Source organism: Triticum aestivum, chromosome 2D, assembly GCF_018294505.1.
Source record: "Triticum aestivum cultivar Chinese Spring chromosome 2D, IWGSC CS RefSeq v2.1, whole genome shotgun sequence".
NCBI lineage: Eukaryota > Viridiplantae > Streptophyta > Magnoliopsida > Poales > Poaceae > Triticum > Triticum aestivum.
The window spans coordinates 31,793,735-31,807,733 of NC_057799.1; the positions used below are offsets into that span (position 1 = coordinate 31,793,735).

Sequence of the window (13,999 nt, forward strand, 5' to 3'; positions counted from 1 at the left end):
CTGACATGTGGGTCTAGGTTTATTGTTGTCATATAACATGGTCAACGGGTTTGACGTGAAAATAACAAGGTCTAATGGCATTTTTGAGCAAACATCTAATGAAACGATGGCATTTTTGAGATATCTAATGGCATTTTTGAGAAAGCATCTCACGGTTCGATGACATTTTTGAGTAGGTGTACCTTTTAATGGCAAAACTGAGTAGTGAGACACAACCGGTGGCATAAATGATAAAATTGCCTCGTGCAATATTCAACCGTGTGCCATTAGCCACTCACATCAGCCACAACCCTCTAGTGACAAACGGTGTTCAATCTTTTTTCACTGTATGCTTGCTCTTTGCTTACTACATAGCACTGATGACTCCTCAAATGGAGAGTAGGACGTATTATCAATAGTGTGGTGGTTCCCACAACAAAGCGACGCCATTATGACTATGACGGACCTTTATGAGCAAGATAAACGAACATCAGGTCATCACAAGGTACCTAGCGAGTATCGAGAAACAGAAGTAGTAGCTAGACCTACAGTGGAATATAATCTGCCTTCAAAATCAACTAGTTTTTTTTTAGAATGAGAATCAACTAGTTTTTTTTAGAATGAGAATCAACTAGTAGTTGGATTATTAGGAGGGTGGTGGTACCCCCAGTCCACTAAGGATCAAATCTGATGTTTGTTGCTTTGATATCTCATTAATGCAGATTAATTTTTCAGTGGGAGACGATGTTCCTGTTGATAGCGAGGCTGTGTATGATGACTTTATCAATCGTAAAACTCTACAACTTCAACCCATTCTTCAATAAACGTTGTCTGAGTGTGGTGTGTGTAGTGGTGTGAGTGTGTGCGTCTACGTTGTAATTGGTGTTTCTCAAAAATAAAAATAAAAAACTGCTTGAACTTGAGTCACTCAACTTTTATGTTAGTTCGTGTTATTGGTGTTTCTCAAAAATAAAAATAAAAAACTGCTTAAACTTGAGTCACTCAACTTTTATGTTAGTTTGTGTTACTATATATATGGGTTATAGGTATGAGAGGAGGCCATGCGTCCGAAGCGATTTAGCTATGACACCGCTACAAACCTTGCTCCTCCTACTTGTCTTCTATGCCGCGCTCCTCACCACCGCTGTCTCCGGCGCACCGTCCCCGCCACCAGCGTCGGTGCCGCCTGTGGCAAAAAGCTGTCCTGGCAAATGCGGGGAAATAGACATCCCCTACCCATTCGGCATCGGCCCCGGGTGCTCGCTGTCGGGCCGGTTCGCCCTCACATGCAACGAGACGACAAGTCCTCCCACCCTGCTCCGCCGCGACATCAAGGTCGCCAACATCACACTGGAGACGGCGCAGATGGTGGTCTACACCCACCTGACCTATAGCTGCGACCTACCGAGCAGCAAGAACACGACCACGAGGGTGAGCGCGGTGCTCCGCGTTCGCAACCCGTTCCTGCTCTCGGCGTCGGCCAACGTGTTCACGGCCATCGGGTGCAGGTCGACGGCCAGGCTCAGGAGCCGCAGCGTCAGCGACTACCTCACTGGCTGCATCACGACATGCCTGAGGGTGAACGACACCGGGGACGACGGCACGCCCTGCAACGGACACGGCTGCTGCGAGACCTCGCTGATTTCCCGCCTCAATCAAGTCAACGTCAGCTGGAGCACGCGCGCGCTGGGCACCAACCCTGTGCCTGAAAGCCCGTGCCAGTACGCCTTCGTCTCCACCAAAGGCTGGTACGTGCGTACGTCAAGAAATTGCTTTTCTTTTTCCCTTTTCAAAATCACTGTACTCCCTCCATCTCATAATACTCCCTCCGTTTCAAAATATAAGTTGTTATTACATCGAATATACTCACATATTTGAATTTTTTTTCCGAAAAGGGGGACTCCCCGTCTTCTGCATAAAAAAGATGCATACAGCCAACTTATATAAATAAGCAAATAGGTTCAACAAAGGTCTTACAGTCTGAACGAAAGGAAAAAAAAAGCTCACAGAGAGCAAAACAAAGTGAGCAGACATGAAGTCACAACCGGCTGGCAAAAGAAAGATAGGAGATCCAGTAACCAAACGCTCCCTGGTCTCCGTCGGAGTGAGTAGCGACCACATACGGATCAACGCAGTGGCTCGGAAGATAACCTGCAAAAAATGAATATTTGTTGTTCTGTTAAAAACCAAATCATTTCTGCAGTTCCAAACTGCCCACAATAAAGCACATACTCCTACGCGAATGTGTCTCGCTGTTTCGGGATCTATCCCGTTAAGCCACGTCCCAAATAACGTGCTAACAGAATTCGGAGGAGTAATGTTAAACGCTATGTGAACCGACCGCCATAATTTTTTTGCTAACGGGCAGTCAAGAAAGAGGTGTTTGATGGATTCATCCATATTACAAAAACTACATCTTGTAGGTCATGTCCAGTTGCGTTTTGCCAGGTTGTCCTTAGTTAAAATGACTTGTTTATGCACAAACCACATAAACACTTTAATTTTCAAAGGAACGTTGACTTTCCAAACATGTTTGGAACTAGGAATGGAGTTAGAATTGATAACATCCATATACATGGATTTGACCGAAAACACTCCATTCCTAATAAGCTTCCAGCGCAACTGATCGGGCTGTTGAGAAAGCTGAACCTCCATTAGTCTACTCACAAGATGGATCCAGGTTTCCCAACGGTTTCCGGCAAGCGTCCTCCTGAAGTGAATATTGAGAGGGATGGACTGAAGCACTGATGCAACGAAATCGTCTCGTCGTTGAACAATGCGATACAGGGACGGATATTGAAGCGCTAGGGGTGTTTCCCCTAGCCAAGTATCCTCCCAGAATCTCGTGCTGGTACCATTTCCGATTATAAACTTTGTCCTATTAAAAAAACTGATTTAACTCTCATCAGTCCTTTCCAGAAAGGCGAATGCGTCGGCCTCACTGTGACCTGGGACAAAGTTTTGGAGTGAAGGTACTTACTAGGAGAATCTGCGCCCATGTGGCCTCCGTTTCAACAGATAACTTATACAGCCACTCACATATTCGATCTAATAACATCTTATATTATGAGACGAAGAAAGTAGTTTGTACTGCGTGGCTGATTCGTGGATGTGTGAAATTCAAAAATATCTCTTTCCTTACCAATTGACTTGCACGTGAACACTATTGAATCATTAACAAAAGGAACTATAAAAGGCCCTTTTTAATTGAACTAGTCGAGACATTAACGACAGACACAACCAAATTATTAAAAAAGAAGGAAGAAGAATCAGAAATGAAAAAAAAATGCCGATGCAGCCAAGGACAAGCAACAATAAGCAGTAACACCAATCATCGTTCTTTTTGCGGGGTGAAAGAAATCTCCATTAAGCTCACGGGGGCTTTTCAGCCGCAGCCAAGTTTACAACAAAGTCCATACCGACAGCAAGCCATACCGGTATGGACTTTGTTGACATGACAACACACAAACTACGGAAAAAGTTCTTGGAAAGCAATGTCTCCAAGAAGGTAGCAACGCGCGAGGATAACCATCGAAGAAAAGCATATAACAAAAGACATTACAAATTTTCATTCGGCTAGACAATTTTGATGATTGGTTGTAGGGTTTTACCCTCTCCAAAGAGAGGGATCTGTTAGAAATCCTCAGTTACCTATAAGGACCAAATAGAATGGGTTTGGAAATAGTTTTCAGCTAGCAATAGACGGGCCCAAGTATAATCTCACTAGATGTGTCATGCCCCAAGTGCAAGCTTGCCTTCTGCCCACTTCTTCGTATAACCAGCTATCTCCATGCCGCCTCCCTCTAAGGCCGGACTAATTAGACATATCGAACAATTGAGATATCTCATGTACAGTGCTAGAGGCAGGGGGCATCAAGGCCAGGGCCCACCCCAACAATCTGGTTTTGCTTGTGAACCGTGACATTTTTTACAAATTCACTAATCAAGGAGTACGCTTTGCAAAAGTCACTCTTTCAGACAAATGTTGCACTGCATATGCGCCACTTATTACAAGTTTACAACCTGAGAGTTTTTCTTTTTTTCGTAGATTCGTTTATTCAAAATGTTTCATCTCTCAAACCGTGCGTCCAAATCTCGAATCGTTTTCGCCATCGGATTTCTCACGCCGAGATCTTCAAAACTATAACTCATGTTGATAGGTTTCGACGATCTATTTTTCATGGAAAAATCCGGATAAATAAACGAACCGGGAGCACTTTTTTTCTTTTCCCAAAGGCACGACAGTGCCCCTCGCGGAAGCAAATCCATGCCTCTGCGAGAAATAAATCTGTACCTCTCGTGGAAGGAAACAAAAAAGAAAATACATTTTTTCCTTTCCGAGGGGAACGACCGTGCCTCTCACGGAAACAAATCCGTGTCTCCACGAGAAGTAAATCCATGTCTCTCGCAGATGGAAAAAAAAAAGATAACACATTTTTTCCTTTTCCGAGAGACACGGCCGTGCCTCTCGCGGAAGCAAATCCATGCCTGTCATGGTAGGAAAAAATGAAAACGCTTTTTTTTTCTTTTGCAAGCTCTCGTGGAAGAAAAAAAAATGTGTTTTTTCCCTTTTATGAAAGGCATGCCATAAACAAACATGTGCCTCCACGAGAAGTTAATCTGTGCCTCTTGAGGAAGAGGAAAAAATATAACACATTTTTTCACGTCAAATTTTTTAAAAGAAAATGTTGTTGGTCCAAAACCTAAGAAAAATCGGAGGGAACCGAAAAGCCAAAAAATCAAGAAAATCGTCTAAAAGCCAAAAACGCGTACAGAAAAAAATTAGAGAGAGCGCCCAGAGCGCGACACGTGGCTGCGGCTAAGAGTGTGCCAAGTGGCGCGCCCCTAGCCCACCCAAGTGACCCTTGCTGGGGCTCCCGAAGGAGTACTCCTTAATTAGTTGCTCCCCATTTTTTACCCCCCACCATAATGGAATAACCTAAGCAGATCCTTTTTGTATATGCATGCATCTCCTTTTAGCATATACAGAAAGTGTTTCCCAATGGAATAATTTGTCATATACAAAAAGGAGATGCATGCATATAGGAATCTTTGCATCTCATATTGATATCAACGACATTATTTCTAAATCCAAGATTTTAAAATAATTTAAATCTAAAACCATCAAACCCATTTGTCTTCATTTGAGTTCGATTTCTACGAGGGCTTCAAAGAAGATCTCGCTATCTTGCCTTCCAACGATGTTTTCCTCCACCAGTTATCAAGTTATCTTGTTGGTAGGAACTCTTATCACTCTAATATTGTAAGGTCGCATGAAATAATTTGAACGTATTTTGGCACCGCAATGTGTTATGCAGTCCCAGAGAGTGGGTATCAGCATGTAAGAGATTATATTAAACCATAAAACTACTATCATACAAGTTTACATCGGTGGAAAGTAACATTTCATAACCTAGTAACCAAGTTACTATGACCTCACTATAACCTAGTAATGAACTGATGAATTGACTATAACTGGGCAATTATTGAGAAGAAAATCATCAAAACATTTAACTATATGACCTAGTTTGGAAGATCATGGCGCAGCGAACCAACATTGAAAGCATATCTTGAGCCGGATTAATGGTTGGTGAGATGAAAGATTCTTAATTTTGAGAGAGAGAGAGAGAGAGAGAGAGAGAGAGAGAGAGAGAGAGAGAGAGAGAGAGAGAGAGACGTGGGGTGGGGTCACACATTTAGAGTTAAGATGCATCGCCACATCATAGTCCGGCCGTCATTCTATAGATGTTACTACCTCCGTCATGTTTATTAGTCCCCTTCGTATTTTGTGTCAAATTTTGACCATAGATTTTACTAACACAATGTTGATGCATGTCACCAAGAATTATATCGTTGGATTCGTATTTGAACATAGTTTCCAATGGTATAATTTTTCTGACATGCATTGATGTTTTGTAAGTTAAATCTATTGTCAAAATTTTACACTAAATACGAAGGGTACCAATAAACCAGGAAGGAGGTAGTACAACTCTATTGTTGATATTGTCATATTGTTAGTTTGGGCTTGTGTATATACAATGCAAGCTGCAACAATCTTTACTGATACTAATGGTTAAATTTCTTGAACAGGTACCATTTCAAGAAAACTGATCTAATTGGGAATATGACATTCATAAATAGACTTGGACATGGTCCCGTCGTTCCTGTTGTCCTTGACTGGGCAATACGGGATGGAACATGCCCGTCGGCGCCAGAGGGTGACAACAGTGAGAATGTTCCCTACGCATGTGTTAGCGCCCAGAGCTATTGCGTAAATGCCAGCAATGGAGCACGCGGCTATTTCTGCAGATGTTCTAAGGGATACAGTGGCAACCCATACATTAAAAATGGATGCACAAGTTTGTACACTTTCTGTGTTAATTTTTCCAAGGAAACTTCATTTATCATATGTTAATATATATTGTGCATTCCTTGCAAAAAAAAGTAGTAATTTACTATCTTGTAGATTATAATGCACACTACGGATATGAAGGCGTACTTTCTACTTTCTACCACATGATTTGGGATTGTGTGAATTTTCCGCTCTCTCATTACTTTCAAGAGCAGAAAACTTAAGAAAAAAATACTAGTCATTGCTGTCCTTGTTTTCATATTAAGTAAACTGATAATATACACTATTTTTTAATACATCTTCAGATATTAACGAGTGTGAGCTACGGAGATCCCCAAACTCAACAATTTACAAGAACATGTATCCTTGTCATGGAGGGAGATGCCACGATAGAGAGGGTGAATATGAGTGTAAATGCAATTTCGGACGAAGAGGTGATGGTAAAAGCCACAAGGGTTGTGAACTTGTAGTGTCCACGACTGCTGCAGCGGTGATAGGTGAGGCTCTCTTTAATTAGAAAAGTTAAAAGGTGCATTTACATGTGTTAAAATATCATAAGCAAATCCCATGGTGTGGATGTGAGAATAAAGTACTAGTGAGCAAAATTTAAATAATCTTTTGCAAGCTGCATAGAAAGAAACAAAATGTATGTGATGATAATAGTGATGTTACGTATTGCTAAACTTTTATCATTATATTGGTCATTGTTGTGCGGGACAACTTTAAAGTTTTTTTCCCATTAAACCTAGCAAAGCTATTACAGATTTGTCATGAAACATATTTTTTTGTTAAAGAGGTCACTGCACTTTGGTAGCTCAAGAATAAGATCCTCCACACTCACTTATATATGGCCTATGTATTTTCTTAACCCGCGTGTTGCCGTAAAATTGGATATATAATTTCTAAATATCATGTAGAATAGTACTTTAATTCTTGCGATTTAAACTATGTGAGAAATATCTGCATAAAAATCTAAGCACTGAAAGTTTTGCATGCCACAACTAAATGCAATGTGATTTAAAACCCACTTAGAATGCACTAATGTATGTTACATGATAGAGAATTGTCATGTGTAGCTCGGACGAATACTAGTGGATCAAATTAGTATATCTAACAGCTATAGTAATTTTGATGACGTAGAAGCACATGTATTAAGATAATTACAAGTAGTGGGGACCACTCTCTTAGGTATATAAGATAAGATAAGATAAGATACTCTCATACATGCAATTGAACATCCCAATCAATAACATAAAGTGCTATTTTCACCGTAAAACACATATTCCTTTTTTGCGAAAACGTATTCCTGTTTTACTGCATTATAACATTTAATTATTACAAGGGGTGTCTATAGCTATATATATTGAGTATTTCTCAATATCAGTAGTCATCCAATTAAGATCTTTTTTTTAATATTTGCACATATCTCATGTGCTGGATCTGTGTGCTCCCAACGATGACTTGGCATAGTTAGTTTTTAGTCGAGTAATAAATAGCAATACTGTTACTACGTATATATCATCACTATGTAATAAATGGAAAATCACATGACATTTGTCCGCCTGCAGGAACAATTGGTGTCATTGCATTACTCGCCGTGCTACTGATATTCTTACATATGGAGAACGAGAAAAGAAAACTGAGAGATTGTTTCAACAAAAACGGCGGACAATTACTCAAAAGCCTCAAGGTCGAGATCTTCACAAAGGAAAAGCTAGACCACATCACAAATAACTACCGTTGCATAATCGGCCAAGGCGCCTTTGGGAAGGTCTACAAGGGAGCCACTGGCGCCAGAGACAATGTACGGGTTGCCGTGAAATGCTCGATCCCCATCAACGAGGACTGGAAGAAGGAGTCTTTTGCGAATGAGATCACAATCCAGTCCAATATCAGCCACCGGAACCTGGTCCAACTGTTGGGTTGCTGCTTGGAGACGGAGGTGCCCATGCTGGTCTACGAGTACGTGCCCAGGGGGAGCCTCCACGACGTACTCCACGGTGACAATAAGGAACCTCTCCCGCTGGAAACACGCTTGGATATCGCAATCTATTCAGCGGTTGCGCTCGTTTACATGCACTCGGAGGCGAGTCAGACATCAATCATCCTCCACGGAGATGTGAAGTCGGGCAACATCCTCCTGGATGACGGATTCACGCCCAAGGTGTCGGACTTCGGGACGTCGAGGCTCATGTCGATCGACAAGGACCACACAAACTGGGTGGTCGGGGACAGCAGCTACATCGACCCCGTGTACATGAAGACCGGGCTGCTGACCGAGAAAAGTGACGTGTACAGCTTCGGCATCGTACTACTGGAGCTCGTGACCCGGAAGAAAGCAAGGTATGACGGGAACCATAGCCTGCCACTGGATTATGTCAAGGCTTCCATGGGTGGGGCGGTGAGGGAGATGTTTGATCCAGAGGTTGCGTCTCGCGGGAAGGAAAATGAGGAGTGCCTTGAGGAGGTGGGCAAGATCGCGGTGCAGTGTCTCAAGGAGGATGTGAACGACAGGCCCACCATGAATGAAGTGGCTGAGAGACTTAAAATATGTAAGTGCCGGTGGTTGGAGTATGACAGGAAGACGAATGAGATATGCACTTAGTTACTGTCAGAAAAAAAAGTACTACTCCGATCTATGTAAGGTTTTATTACAGTTGGCTTGTACTTTGAGTAATTAGCTAGCATGCTCGCGTGTATCCCCGAGTTGAACTTTGTTAGTTTTGTATAATTAATTTTTCTTTTTTGTAGATGGGGTACAATTTTAATCAACTAGTGCATTATAATAGTATCTTGCTAGCGGAAAAAGTTATTTCACTGACATTCCAAGTCTTGTCTTATGAAAGTTCTAAAAGGTCTTAATTAAGCTGGTCAAGTACATGGGTTTTAAAAATGTCGAAGTTTTGGTCCAAATTCGTTCCCCTTGCAGATATGGACCCTAATCCAAATTGTCATCGAAATTGAAATAGAACCATAAACAAACTCCATTAGAGACTAGGAAAGTACAACAAGTCAGGCCACCGATGCTTTCTGCAAAACTGGGGAGGTGCGGAGGTGGGAATGATCTTTGAAAGGAGTACTCCTCAATGAGTGATTTTGCTCACTAGAGGATAAGTCGGGCCACCGATGCTTTCTGCAAAAGTGGGTCTCGTCGTCGTTCCATATTTGCTGGGCCGGAAACCAACATCCATTTTGACTTGGCCGCCAATTTGGTTTTGTACTGTATAGGTGTTGTTAAAAAAGTGCTACCAACTTTTGACAAAGTAAATATTTTTTAACAATAGAATTTTTTACAAACTTTTGAACTTTGGTAGAAATACAATTTTTTTTATTTTCTGAACATTTTTTCCGAAGTTGACAACAAGTTTTGAATTTAGAATATTTCTTAAAAATTATGAAAAAAATTTGAACATTTTTCCAAAACATTAACGAATTTGGCTAACATGATCAAGTTTTTTGAAATTTCATACATTTTTGTAAAATTTTGAATAAATTTGAAATCCTGAATAATTTTTGAAGATTTAGATATATTTTTTTAGAAAAAATGAAAAGTTTTTGAAAAATGCAAAAATAAATTTGAAATTATGAAGAAGTTTTGGACATAATTGCTATTTCGTTCGTTGTCGTCGCGTATCGCCGTCGTCGACAGTACTCGGCGGGACGGGGCCAACAGCCTTGGCATCTTGTTACAATGCTATTCTTATGCAAAGTATTATTGATGCTCTAACCTAACCTCATTTCTGTCATGATTATTTTTTTACTTAAGAATGATGTGCCATCTCCAAGTCATATGAGATGCCTGGGTTCCTAAGCTTAATTTCGGCCTCCTACATAGAGTGGTTTAGGGTGTGTTTGGTTCCAGTTTGCTACAGTAGCTGCATTGCATGTTCATCTCCAGCCAGCCTGATTCTTCATATGCAGCCTCATATGCAGTAGATGCAACATGTTTCGTTGCCTGCATCGCATGAAGGGGCACTTACCACCTGCTGTTTGGTTGCCGTTTTTTACTTAGGGTGTGAGCAGATGCAAACTTCAGCTGTTTGGTTGCAAACATCGTTTGTGTTCTGCTCACCCCATTCAAATGTGGCGGCCTTACCACCACATGATCAGCACAAAAGCAAGCATAAATGAGATCAAACAAAGCAAGCAAGCAATCAAATGAGATCAAACAAAGCAAGCAACGGAAAATGACAGCAAACTACTTAGATTAACAGCAGGGGCATCCCCCTTCCCTGCTCCACGCCAGGGGCTGCTCCTGGCCAAAATATTAATAAGTTCACAGCACAAGTACCATAAGTTCTAGCGATAGACCATAACAAGTTCAACACTACCACCTTAGTTAGCTACATTGCATGCTCAATATCACCAATGCAGTTGTGCCTGGTGCAACAAAACCTGCACATGACCGAGGAGTCGTGGTTGTAGATTTGGACCTTCAGGCCGAGTCCTGTGATGTGCACAACGACGAGGTCGCCGGGGACGATCCGGCGGCGGCGGCAGAAGTAGTTCTAGCCCCGGCCAAGCACCATGTGCCCCTCGAAGTTCTGGACCTGCACCCAGGACGCGCACCGCTTGTTCGCCGACAGCCTGACCACGCGCGGGAGCCGCTTGATGACCAGCCACTCGTTCATCACCTCCACGAACTTGCAAGGGATGACGAGCATGGCGAGGTCCTCGATGTCCTTGATCTGCTGGTAGAAGCGCAGCGGCTCCTGAGCCCCCTCCTCGTGGCCGGTCCTTGGAGATCGTCCCCTTGAACGAGGGAGGCTCATGAAGGCGACCCTGCCAGGTAGGTCCACCCTCCTGAGCCACCTGTTCGTGGGGATGAGATCCTCGGCGCCCTCAGCTCCGGCCACCACATGAGCTCCTCCACCCGCCATGTCCCGGTCACTCTTCAATATCTTGTCAGGTAAGATGACAATTATTAGATGTTCTTGTAAAATGAGCAACCACTGACCAGTACCATTAGCTCTTCTGTAAATGCCACTGATCAGTTGCACTAGCACTACAGCAAATGGTACTGATCAGAGACATTTGCCCAAGAGCAAATGTCACTGATCAGTGCACAAACTCTTTGCCAAATGCACTTTCTCCCTATCAATGGCACATTCTCTTGGGCAAATGCCATTGATCAGTGCCATTTGCTCTTGGGCAAGTGCCACTGATCAATGGCACTTGCTCAATACACTAGGGCTTACTTGACGGGGTACGCCTAAAAATATTTGAGTTTTCAGGTGTTTGCAATGCGTATTAATAACTTTCTTTCTCACCCACATGCTTTACTTGACTAGAAATATTTGAGTTTTCAGCTGCTGAGACTTCCTTAGCCACTCCCAATTGAAATTGATTCATGTATACAATTATTTGGTACTCCCTCCGTTCTATAATATAAGATCGTTTTGCAAGCTGTTTTAGCTTGCAAAAACGCCTTATATTATGAGACGGAGGGAGTAATAATTTTTTTGCCTTGTTGCGTCGATGTTTTTCTTCTTGGCGTCCCAGGAGAAGCATACGTCGTCCTCATCCGCGGTCTTATTGACTGGCAGTGCCACCTGTACGATGAATGCGCTCTTCAGTTGCCTGAAGACGGCATCCAGAAATGTGGTGAGGTCCGTGCCGCTGTCGATGATCGTCCCACCAGAGCCGTCGGCCTTGATCGCGAACGCCAACACGGGGACCGGCAGCCGCGTCCTGCCGACGGTAACCCCTTTGACACTGAGGAAGTAGTAGGAGCCGTCGGTGCCTGGAGGAGGGTTCCGTACGAACGGAGTGGATAGGGTCGGCCCTGTAGCGTGCGCCTTGAGGTCGCCCGTGGTGCCCAGAAACACGGGATTGCTCTTGGCCTCGAACCTGTTGGTGAAGCAGTAGGAGAACTGTCAGACCTTGATCTGCGAAGGAAGCGACAATGGCCCGTGGCCGAACCCCGCGGTGCCAGTCTCGGTTCCTAAAAATTTGCCGACATTGTACATGCCACAGCCAAAGCCAATATCCGCCATGGTGACCGCACCTCCTTTGCCATCGTCGAAGGTGAAGGAGCAGTCTCTGAGTAAGTGGCCAAATGACCTAGACCCGTCGCTGCACCCGAAGACGTAGGTGCACCCGTGGAGGAAGCAGTCGTATTCTGAATGGGCTTTGCAGAGAGGGTCGGAGCACGCGACGCTGCAGACGTTGGGTGAAGCACTTGGCGCAGGATTCGCACTGCGTCCAGACGACGTCGCTACCAGTGTCCAGCGTCAGTGTCACGGGCTGCGAACGCGCCTGGCACCTGGCCGATGCTCAAGTGGATTAGGTACTGGGAGTTTACGTCTGTGTTGGCACGTCCCACGGCGCGATCGCCGGGTGGGCGGTGGTGCCGTAATATGGGAAAGATTGGCAGCGCGGGCCCTAAGGCTCTGAAGGTCTGGTTTGAGAAATGTGACCACATCACATATATCGAGGTCCTATGCCGTACTCCAGTGTGTAAGTTTCACCGGATTCCTTGAACATCTACAAGGCGGCGACCAAGTGCATGCTAGGAAATGGAGAGGTGGCATTGTTCTGGACGGATTGGTGGTTATGGGACTGGCCAATCCAAGACCTCATGCCAAACCTACTCGCTGCAATTAAAAGAAGAGTGTAGAAGAGAATGGTGAAGCAAGCCATAATCGACAATTGGTGGCAGGACGTGTCGCCTAACATGGGCCTTCAAGCACTGAGCGAGTTCTTGCAGCTTGTGGACAGAACCATAACATCCAGTTGCTGGATGGTGTTGAAACAAACCGGTTTGGGCTTAGCAGACAAACATATGCTTCTCGGCGAGCTCAGCTTACATGGTGTTCTTTGCTGGGAGAGTGAAGGTCAATGGAGCGGCGCAAATCTGGCGGTTGAGGGCGTCGGCGACCTGCATGTTTTTCACATGGCTGGCGGCTAGGGAGAGGTGCTGGACAACCAACATGCTTGCACGTCGACATCTATCACACCCTCCGGCTTGTCCCTTCTGTGTTCGAGCTCCAGAGAGAATCAACCACATCTTACTTGGGTGCGTATTTGCTATACAAGTGTGGCTCTCCATCCTCAACCACTGGGATAAACTAACTTGGCTACCTAGCGCGGATGCTAATCTGATGGACTGGTGGACCTCATTAAATCCACAACCAAAGCATAGGAAGGACACATGGATAGTAATTGTGCTAGTAGCATGGATGTTATGGAAGCACATGAATGATGTGGTGTTCAATGGAACGGCTCCTTCCACAAGTGAGATTCTCAAGAAGGTCGATCTACAAGGACAAGACTAGAGGGCGGCCGGGTAGCTGCGTGAGGCGAGATCGCTTCGGTTAGAGTAGATGAGTGGGCTAGTAGTGAGTAATCCGCATGTCAAGTGTTGGCTATAATAGCCGTGGATAACTTGTAAAACTATTTGCCTTTCTAGGCACTTTCTCTCTATGATCTCGATACATCAATCTTTGACGTATTCTTGAAAAAAAGTTCTCAAGTGAGCATTTTTTGGGATTTTAGGTGGGTGGTGTGGGTGTGTGTGTAGGGGGGGGGGGGGTAGTTTCAAAGCAAGGAAGGAGAAGAACTCGCATGCAAAGTAAAGCAAAGGGAGTAAATAGATTAGGGTCTCATTTCTTGAGAACATTTTCCATGGTGACGGCTTATATCAAGCGGGCCAAAGCGCCGTAAAAA

The 13,999-nt window shown here is 43.9% G+C and overlaps 1 protein-coding gene and 1 pseudogene across 1 annotated transcript; one reads left to right on the forward strand and one right to left on the reverse strand.

Annotated features, from left to right (window-relative positions):
* The first annotated feature begins 1,061 nt into the window (after positions 1 to 1,061).
* On the forward strand, positions 1,062 to 9,051 carry LOC123048502 (wall-associated receptor kinase 1). Its single transcript, XM_044471589.1, has 4 exons — positions 1,062 to 1,727; positions 6,070 to 6,338; positions 6,637 to 6,828; positions 7,900 to 9,051. Exons 1-4 carry the CDS (start codon positions 1,063 to 1,065, stop codon positions 8,934 to 8,936), a joined length of 2,163 nt encoding a protein of 720 aa, XP_044327524.1. The 5' UTR covers position 1,062; the 3' UTR covers positions 8,937 to 9,051.
* A 1,788-nt stretch (positions 9,052 to 10,839) lies between these two features.
* Positions 10,840 to 13,265, reverse strand: LOC123055576 (aspartic proteinase nepenthesin-1-like; annotated as a pseudogene).
* Positions 13,266 to 13,999: the final 734 nt, after the last annotated feature.